Source organism: Meleagris gallopavo, chromosome W, assembly GCF_000146605.3.
Source record: "Meleagris gallopavo isolate NT-WF06-2002-E0010 breed Aviagen turkey brand Nicholas breeding stock chromosome W, Turkey_5.1, whole genome shotgun sequence".
Taxonomy (NCBI): Eukaryota; Metazoa; Chordata; class Aves; order Galliformes; family Phasianidae; genus Meleagris; species Meleagris gallopavo.
The window spans coordinates 157,090-167,800 of NC_015042.2; the positions used below are offsets into that span (position 1 = coordinate 157,090).

A 10,711-nucleotide genomic window follows, 5' to 3' on the forward strand; every position below is an offset into this window, starting at 1 on the left:
TCTTCCCTCTCCTCCTTCCCTCTCTCCTTTTGGGCCAGCGGGCCTGCTGTCCCCCTGTCAAAGACAAAGATAGATCTAGAGATAACCTTGACACTGGGTACATCCCTCTGCAAGCACTCAATGAGAACCAACACCATCTCTCTTGCTCAGCTCCTGCTCCTGTGTTTCCTATGAACCTCTGCACTGGCAAGAGCTTTCAGTTTAAATGGAAGGATAGAACAGAGACAAGTAATAGGTCTTGAAACACAGCAGTGCATAGCAACTGATCTACTTAACTTGATAAAGGAAACTACTCACATTGATTTAGAGGTGAATTCAGAGCAGTGCATACTGAGCACATCTAACAAATCACATAACTGAGATACTATTCTAGGAAATGCTTGGCCATTCAGATGCTTAGCTTGTTGAAAGGTTTTGAAACTAAACACTTGTGTCTGGCCAGACTGCTCAGCACAGTTATCCAGGAGTCTTCTACAATTTGTTTTCCAAAGGATATAATCAGCTCTGGAAAAAACTGCCTGGCTAGCTCTGAGTGATAGGAAAGTTCCTATTTACTGTTTAAAAAAAAAAAGTATGCTTGACACCTTTAGAATTGGAAGCACAAGTGTTCTCAAAGATGAAGAATGTCCCCCTCCCCAACCACAGTCACCTGTAGTAAACTGTCAGTACTCAGCAAGATTTACAAAATTAATCAACAGAAGAGAAAGCCCAGGCTATGCATGCAGCTCATTACATACAAACACACTCCCCTCATGCACCTTCAGTCCTGCTGCCTCTGATCTGACAGACACTGGAGCCTTACAAAGCCAGATGGGATTCCAGCAGGAAGTGTTTATGCAGCACTTAACCCAATGGGTGACACCAGCAGTGGGCTAGAAGTTAAGGACAAGTTTCATTTCTGCTTGCCAATGCATCTGAGGAATGTTTTCTCCCCAAATGTCACCCTTAAGCCAATACGTTCCAAGACAGTAAGCACGAAAAACTGCACCACAGTAAGGAAAAGCAGCAATCAGAACTAGCAAGATAAATTTCATGTCAAGCCTCGTACTGTATATAATTAAATAGTCAAAAAGTTTGTGCGATCTAAATTAATGCTCTAAGCTATTTCTTAGCTATGATTTGAGCCTTGTCATCTAGTTGTAACAACTGGAGGAGATAACCTATCAAATGTATGAAAAAACAGTTTAATAGCCATATGAACAGAAGAACAACTGAATGTTCAGCAATACATAATTTAAAATATTATTTAAGATACTTAAATAAAATAAAAAACAATTCTGAACTATAACTTTCGAAAGATTGCTTCATACATTTGTACTTGGGACAGATTGATTAGATAACATTTACCTTAAACTTTTAAGGTAAAATTCCCAGCCCTTTATGACTTTACACAGCTAAGACTCACCATCTCCTGAACCTTTTTAACTTTTAAGTAGTACGCTCTGGGAGGGAACATCAGTTGTTATTATTTTCTGACTGTTACAATTCCTAGTTTCCTGCCACATTAGTTATAGTCAGCACTTTGCAGTTACCCCATTCCAAGGGTCAAGAATTCAGTACACTCTCCCCCTCATCTCTGCTTTGACAAAGGCTCTTTTCAAAGGAATTTAATGAATCCAAGTTAGATAAAAGCAGAATCAAACTATTAGAGAACTCTTTTCAAAATGCTGCATTCCCTCACAGAGAAGGAGATCCCTAGCTGGATCTACCAATTAAAAAAAAGAGAGATTTAAAATTAAGGAATTAACACATAACAACTCTGAAAACAATTCCTGTGTGATACTGGAAAAATTTAGGGGCAATTATTTTAACCTTATTTAGATAATGAATCACACTAAATAGTCAGAACAGAAGTATCTGAGTTCAAAGTTTTTCTACTACATTACTCCTGCTGCACATCAGTGATTTGCTATTTAATACTTGTGTTACCAGTTCCTTATTGGCAGTGTCTTGAAAGTAAAATGAAATCCAGTTGATGTTTTTAAAAAATTGACATGTTAGCCTTGAATGGCTCTGCTACTTAATGAACCTTGTTTTTGGTAGCAAGAGAACTCCCTAGCTAACAGCTCAAGACACCACCCTACGAGGACAGGAAATATGAACATGCAATTAGAAGAAGAACTGTAGGAAGGATTACACACAGAATTACTCCTGCTGGGCCTGAATACTCAAAGATGTTATTTTCTTCTATTGGTATCTTTGAAGAATTTGGATAACTTAAGTGTAGGATAACATTGCCTGGGAAAAGCTAAATCATTTGAAATAGTTTTCTTTAAGAACATGAAAACGAGAAAGAAGGCTCTAAATTATTAATAAAACGTCAGGACACACAACACTCTAGTATCTTCAGACAGCTTGGTAACTCTAGCACTGATTTAAGCCCTAAAAAAAAAAAAAACACAAACTTCACATCTTAAATTTCCTTCCAAATCTTTTCCTAGCACAGGCTTTAGTCTAGGAGATAGACAACAAGCCTTTGAGGTCAGCTTTGTACATCACTGGTCCACACTGTTACCTGACGTTTTGGGTAGGGTTCCACCTCTCAGATGGCAGCTCTCCACTTTGTGGGTCATCTACAGGTGGATGAAGAATGGAAATACACACGTCTCCATTCTGAAAGACAGAAATTAAAGTTGAGAATAGTCCAGCTCAAGGTAAAAGTCTAATAACTCAGTTCCATCTCTAGCTATGTTTGAGCGGCTTAAACAATCTAAACACCAATAAAAACATGCAGAAACTGCTAACAGTTCTCAATTCTTTCTAGATTTACTGTATTAATATGTTCAAAAGCTTCTCTTGCTTAGAGAGTTAGTCTGCAAATTGATACTGTAGAGAAACTGTTGTTAGGTCATGTCTTGAACAGGTGATTGAACACCAGGTAAAGGGGTGTGGCTGGCCCAGGGAGCACAAGCAAATTGTTTGCATCTGTGCTCACCATGTGACCAGAAGGAGTGAACCCAGGGTGGAGCCACCCTAGACTCATATAAGGGCCAGTCATGGAAGAAAGAGTATTTTGTGGACTTAGGCTGTTTTCTGGGAAGAAGTACTAGCATATCCAAAGAACCCCTTCAATTTTTTTTTTTTTTTTTTTTTTAAAAGATTATTGGCCTATGTGTGAATACTTTGCCTGGTATTGCCAAGAACCTGTCAGTAGCAATTTTGCTTCTTCATGAGCAGAACAGATACAAAACAATCTTAGGTTAAGAGGTTTAAAAGAACATAACAAAACAGTCAAAAATAGTAGTAAAGTCACAGGAAAGTAAGTTAGTCTCTAGACAGCGCATATTACCATAGTGATAGAAATGAACTTTAGTCATGTGAGATGTAAAGTAGGATTAACATCCCCCCCTCCCAGGGGTAACTGAGTTAACTACAGGAATCTTTACATTCAAGGATTTTGCATTCTATCCTAGCTCAGGTATCAAAACAGTACTTCTCCAGGGATACACAGAGGTTGAACAGATGATGCTAGGCAGGCTTAGGCTGTTTCCTGTAAGACAAGCTGTTTGAAATATCAAGTGAAAAAAGCAGGAGATGCTCTCCAAAGGTTTCACTGAAAATCCCTTTCAGTATGCTAGAGGAAGAATACTTTGGCAGCATGAGAAAGCCATACAGCCACATACTCCTCAATATATGTGGTGACTAATGCCTACCATTTATAAAAACTAACAAGTCTGTAAAACCTACTCTTTCAGCAACAGCATCCTGACAAGATAGCTTCGTAAGAGTACTATAGCAGTATTCACCACAGCTGATATTACCCAGCAAAGCTGACTTTAGGCTCATGGAGTCTGAAGAGTGCCTTTGTGCAGGCTGGGGTGAAGGTGCAAATAGGTCCAGGGCAAGATAACAGACAGTGCTTCCCCAGGCCCTGATGGTTTACTGCGTCTTGCAGCTAGCTAGGGGATTACTTACAAGTTCCCAGAGGCATCCTACACCTTTAGGTGGCACAGCCCCAACTGATAGGCAGCACTCATGCTGTCTGTTGTCACTGACCTAAGGTACAGGTTGATCATCTGAACAAGAGAATCAGCTTTGTTCAAGACTGCAAACTGGCAGTTCCCTAAGTGCTAGGTCTCAGCTGCATCCTAAGGACCCTCCAACACTGCTCTACTCATGGGAGTTGGACCACAAAGCAGCACTGCTCACAGCAATAGCACCTGTGCCTTTGAGCCCTAGCCAGTGATCACAGCTATAGATAGCAACAGCTCACCTGAAGTCTCCCCAGATATTTCAGCTCACCATGATTAACAATGACATTTCACTTTGTCATTGGTTTTATATATTTTTTTTTTTGGTTTGGTTCTCAGTATTCCGCATCAATACATCATGTAGTATACTGGGAGTTAAAGTGTTAATGCTTCAATTCCAGGCACCTATCCCTATACGTTACAGAAGTCATGGGATCTGGCCCTTCCGGGTGGGGCGGTCTCTTACTGCCTGGCAGTGGGTGCTGCAGGGTGCTTTCCCGGCCGTTCCAAGCTTTTCAGGTTTGAATCGGTATCGGGAACTCTCTCTCTCTCTCTCTCCTGTTTTATTTGATTTATTAGTCTCAATTTCAATCAGATTGTATTATATTGTGTTATCTTGCATTCCGATATCATAATTAGTAAAATAAGTTTTCCTCCATAGATTGTTGCCGCTGGTTTTTTTGTTTTCCTCCCTTCCTTCCCATTTTGTGGGCTGGGAAGGGAGGGCAGGGGCCTACCGCCCCCCCCTGTCACGGGCGTAGATTGATCTCGTTAACTCCGTGACAGATTTTGGTGGAGAATGCGGGCATACGAAGTCTTGCGGATTTGGTTATTACGCTTCTTTGTAAAACCCACACAAAAGAGGCGCAGCAGGTAACCATCGGTAGTTTTGACATCCACGTGGGCTTCAATCATCGTCTGCCACTTCTTGACCATGGAACACATTTTGTCACGGGTGAGGTCCATTCCATGGAAGTTGGTCAGACAATTTTTGCCCTGAACGTCCTCAGTTATCAGCTTAAATTTACGGAAGGCAACCTCATCGTTCTGCAGATCAGCCAGACTCACTTCAAATACACGCCCCTTCAATCCATCAGAGGCAATTTTAGTTCCTTGAGTCCTGGTGACAAGAGTCTTCCCAATGTTTCTGATATTAAACATGGCTGGCGCTTTGACATCATACCAGTCCTTTTTGGAAAAAGGATCAACCACTTTCTTCTTGGCGCCTTTCTTGCCCCCTTTAGTTAGGCGCTTATTCTTGCCGACCGCCATGGTGCCACCGCGCCGCGGAGAGTTGCGAGAGTTAGCGGGATCGATGCCCGCATTCTCCGATTCAAACCTGAAAAGCTTGGAACGGCCAGGAAAGCACCCTCCAGCACCCACTGCCAGGCAGTAAGAGACCGCCCCACCCGGAAGGGCCAGATCCCATGACTTCTGTAACGTATAGGGATAGGTGCCTGGAATTGGAGCATTAACACTTTAACTCCCAGTATACTACATGATGTATTGATGCGGAATACTGAGAACCAAACCAAAACAAAAAAAATAATAAAACCATGACACACTTACAGTCAAATGAGATTCTAATTCAGTGTTGGAGGCTTGTGATCCATATCCAGAATTCACTCACTGAACCTGCCAAGTATGCCATTTTAACAAGCCAGCATCATTTTGAAGCAATTTTTTAATGAAGAACATAACTACAAAAAGCAAAGTAGCATTGGAGCTGCTGAGTACCCAAGCATACGCTTATGTTTGTGGAACAGTTTGTTCACAGAATCGCAGAATCACCAAGGTTGGAAAAGACCCTCAAGATCATCCAGTCCAACCATCCACCTATCACCAATAGTTCTCACTACACCCTGTCCCTCAACACAAAATCCAAACGTTCCTCCAGGCTCGGTGACTCCATCACCTCCCTGGGCAGCCCATTCCAGTGCCTGACCACTCTTTCAGAGAAGCAGTATTTCCTGACATCCAGCCTAAATCTCCCCTGGTGCAGCTTGAAGCCATTCCCTCTAGTCCTATCACCAGTTACACGAGAGAAGAGGCTGACCCCCAGCTCACTACAACCTCCCTTCAGGTAGTTATAGAGAGCAATAAGGTCTCCCCTGCGCCTCCTCTTCTCCACACTGAACAATCCCAGCTCCTTCAGCCACTCCTCATAAGGCCTGTGCTCCAGACCCCTCACCAGCTTTGTCTCCCTTCTTAGAACCTGCTCCAGGGCCTCAGTGTCTTTCCTGCAGTGAGGGGCCCAAAACTGGACACAGTACTCGAGGTGAGGCCTCACCAGAGCTGAGTACAGGGGGATGATCACTGCCCTGTTCCTGCTGGCAACACTGTTCCTGATGCAAGCCAGGATGCCATCGGCCTTCTTGGACACCTGGGCACACTGCTGGCTCACGTTCAGCCAAGCATCAGTCAATACCTCCAGGTCCATTTCCTCTTCCAGCCACTCTGCCCCAAGCCTGTAGTGTTGCCTGGGGTTTTTGTGGCCAAAGTGCAGGACCCGGCATTTGTTATAAGGTGGTTTCTTTTTTAAGGACTCCAAAAAACTTGTGAAATCCATAAATATTTTTATTATCATTTTAGGATGAAAATTAATCTTACTCAAGTGTCCTGGTTTCAGCTGGGACAGAGTTGATTTTCCCTTCATAGTGTCTGGTATGATGCTATTTTTTGGATTTAGGAAAAAAACAATGTTGATAACATGCCCAAGTTTTAGTTGTTGCTGAGGAATGCTGCACAGAGCCAAGGACGTTTCAGTTTTTCAGCTTCTCATACTGTTCCACTAGTGAAGGGGTTGGGGGGGCCCAAGGAGCTGGGAGGGGACAGAACCAGGACAGCTGACAAACTGGCCAAAAGGATATTCCATACCATATGGCCTTGTGAAAAACTATAAAAATGTGGGGAGTTGGCTGGGGGGGCAACCACTTGGAGACTAGCTGGGCATCAGTCAGTAGGAGGTGAACACTGCATTGCACATCACTTGTTTTGTGTATTATTATCATTACTTTTACCTTTATTTTCCTCCTCCTTTTCTGTCTTAGTAAATAGTTTTTATCTCAACCCACAAGTTCTACTTTTTTTTTTTATTTTCTCTCCCACCACTGGGGTATATGTGTGCATGAACAACTGCATGGCATTTAGCTACCTGCTGGGTTAAACCACAGCATAAAGTGAAGCTATGATTACAGCCTATTCTGGCTTAATTCATCATTTCCTCTAGTTTACACAGTTTCTCCTTTAAATATCTCCCAGGAAAATGTAGTGCTGCTGACCATAAAAAAGCATTGCAGCACTTGGGGGAAGTTCCTCACATCATCAGGTAAGCAGCATGTGGGCCAACAAATATTTTACAATATAAAAATAAAGACGGAAGCAAGGATTTTAGATTTCTTTTTTGCAATGATCAATGTTATGTGTTTGAGAATTTGGTGATTAACGGTTCTATGTCCAGGTGGAGGCTGGTTAGGAGCAGTGTCCCCCAGGGGTCTGTCTTGGGACCGGTGCTCTTTAACATCTTTATCAATGACATAGATGACGGAATCGAGTGCACCCTCAGCAAGTTTGCTGATGACACCAAGCTGGGTGGTGCAGTTGACACGGTGGAAGGAAGGGATGCCATTCAGAGGGACCTCAACAGACTTGAAAGGTGGGCCCAGGTGAACCTGATGAGGTTCAACACAGCACAGTGCAAGGTTTTGCACTTGGGCCGGAGGAATCCCAGGCATCCATACAGACTGGAAGGAGCGGTCCTTCAGAGCAGCCCTGCGGAGAAGGACCTGGGGGTCTTAACAGATGAAAAGCTTAACATGAGCCAGCAGTGTGCTCTTGCAGCTTGGAAAGCAAATGGGATCCTGGGCTCCATCAGCAGAGGGGTGGCCAGCAGGGAAAGGGAGGTGATCGTCCCTCTCTGCTCTGCCCTTGTGGAGGCCCCATCTGCAGTACTGTGTCCAGGTCTGGAGCCCCCAGTACAAGAAAGACAGGGAGCTGTTGGAGAGGGTCCAGAGGAGAGCCACAAAGATGATCAGGGGACTGCAGCACCTCCCCTACAAAGAGAGGCTGAGGGAGCTGGGCTTGTTCAGCCTGGAGAAAAGAAGGCTGCAGGGTGACCTCATTGCAGCCTTTCAATACCTAAAGGGAGCCTACAAACAGGAGGGGAATCAACTCTTTGAAAGGGTAGATAACAGCAGGACAAGGGGAGATCAGCACAAGATTTTAGGGATCATTGTAGTCAAAGGGAGGGTTCACCCTATATATGTTTTTGAAAGATAAATACATCATCCTCCATTGTTTGTATTTGCCAGAGTGTTGTGGTTTAACCTGGCAAGCAGCTAAACCCCACACAGCATTTTAGAATCATAGAATCACAAGGTTGGAAAAGACCTATAAGATCATCTAATCCAACCGTCCTCCCATTACCACTGCTACCACAAGCACTAAACCATATCTCGTAGCTCCTCATCCAGATGCCTCTTGAACACTGCCAGGGACGGCGACTCCACCACCTCCCTAGGCAGCCATTCCAGTGCCTGACCACTCTCTGGGAGAAAAAGTTCTTCCTTATGTCTAACCTAAACCTCCTCTGGTACAACTTGCGGCTATTTCCTCGGGTCCTGTTTGTTGCCTGGGAGAAGAGGCCAAACCCCTCCTCATCACAACCTCCCTTCAGGAAGTTGTAGAGTGCAATGAAGCTGCTATTACTTGTACCATTATCCAGTTATGGATGCAACAGCCCACAGCCCTTTGAGCATGATCCATACATACATGCACTGAACTAAGGGCTGCTTCAAATTGGCTATCAGACATTTAGCCCAGAGGTATCTGCTCAGGCTTCTCTGAATCATGATCAGGCTGCACAAGACATCTGAAGCTGAACTCCAGCTCAGCTGCAGATCATCTTGCAGTCAGTGCCCCAAGTCCAAACTCCTTCATTCATAGGCTGGTTGCCGTAGAAGACTGTTTCCTGTTATGTCTTCTTGCATCACATAATTCTGTGGAATATGCCGAAAGTGATAATGTACTGACAACCACTAGTTGCTTAAGTATCACAGTAGGATAAGACCCCAGCAACAGCCTTCATCCAAGAGTCCCCTAAAACTGTCAGCACTCACAATACAGGGCATCAGCTGGGGCTGCCTGCTGAACTTGCCAGTGAGAAATGTTCCATCCCTGCCTACAAGACAAGCATTTCCTACAGGTCTTAGGAATTAACTGCTCAACCATGAAGCTAACATTTAACACAAACAGCTAACCACTTCAGTTATGGCTTAGAGATATTTAGTATCATCAATATTTCTTTAAGTTAAGGAACTAGAAAACCTTCTCTCATGCCTGAGAAAAGCTCTTTTTCTATCTCATTTTTTCTCAATATAAGAAACCTTACCTCATAAATATTGGGGTGCCACATTTTGGTTAGAAATCTGAAGGTAGGTGGTGAATATGGGTAGTCAATAGGAAATTTAATGTGAGCCTGGAAAAAGCAAAATATTATAGTCAGGAAACAGAACAAAAGAAGATCAACAAGCTATTGTTACAGGGAAAAAGCAGAAAATTGTTTCAATTAAGGACATTAAACAGTTCATTTTATGTATCAGTGTCCATGCAGAACCACAATACAACCTTGTACAGTTCTTTATAAGCAAAACAATAACAAGACAAAAAAAAAAACAAACAAAAAAACCCCTAAACATTTGAGCCACACCAGCCCAGGTCAGTCTTGAAAACAAGCCAAGTGGTATCCACTTATGTCCCAATTCAAGCATTCAAGCAGCACTCTCCAACAACTGCTGTTCAACAGGGCAAAATAGATGTCAAAAGACAGAACTCAAGATATCATTATTTTTTTCCTGAATTCAAAAGTAGGCTAAAAACATCTGCTATGGTAAGAAGACCTGTTTTACATAAGTGTTCTGGTTCAACCTGGCAGTTGGATAATCACTACATAGTTGTTTGCTCACTCACTCCCTTTCCCGGAGGGGTGGGAGAGAGAATTGGGGGGAAAAAACGTAGAACCCGAGGGTTGAGATAAAACTATTTGCTAAGATAGAGAAAAAGGATAATAGTTATGACTATATATATATAAATGTATATAACAAGTGATGCTCAAGCAATTGCTCACCACCCACCGACTGATGCCCAGCTAGCCCCTGAGCAGTAGAAGAGAAACAGATGAACTCCCACTCCCTTCAAACCTCCTTCCACTTGATGTCATATGGTATGGAATATCCCTTTGGCCAGTTCAAATCAGCTGTCCTAATCCTGTTCCTTCCCAGTTCTTTGAGCCCTTTGCTGAGAATGGCCTTGGCTCTGTACAACACTGCTTAGCAGAAACTATAAGCATCAGTGTTATCAACAGTTTTTGTTGGGGAATGGCTGCAAGAGCAGGGCGGCCATGAGAATATGTACGAGCATAGCTGGTGCAGCAGCGCAGAGTGCATACCCATGAGAAAATACTAGGAGTTAGATAGGAGTCACAACGTCCTTGGGGCAGCATGTAAACAGCGGGCCCACATCTGCAGCTGTGCTCTGTGGATGTGGGGGGGGCTGACAAGTAAACTGGCTTAGCAGCACAGGGGTGAATGCTGACTGAGCATTGGTTAAGGCTGAGCAGCCCACCTAGCAGCCAACGTTGTGCACCAATAGTAAGTGAACACGTGTATCGGAAACCTATATAAACCCTATGTGTGCAACAATAAAGTGAAGCTTGATCACTCATATTGAGTACTGTCGTGCTT

At 43.4% G+C, this 10,711-nt stretch overlaps 1 protein-coding gene and 1 pseudogene across 1 annotated transcript in view; both read right to left on the bottom strand.

Moving 5' to 3' along the window:
* The window catches only part of LOC100548372 (ubiquitin-conjugating enzyme E2 R2-like), a 35,454-nt gene that overhangs the window by 12,546 nt on the left and 12,197 nt on the right, over positions 1-10,711 (bottom strand). Inside the window, exons 2-3 of the mRNA XM_031557458.1 lie at positions 9,361-9,501; positions 2,516-2,613 (exon numbers count right to left, since the gene is read on the bottom strand). Coding sequence (XP_031413318.1) covers positions 2,516-2,613; positions 9,361-9,501 — 239 coding nt within the window. The remainder of the gene's footprint in view (positions 1-2,515; positions 2,614-9,360; positions 9,502-10,711) is intronic.
* Positions 4,773-5,258, bottom strand: LOC104915388 (annotated as a pseudogene).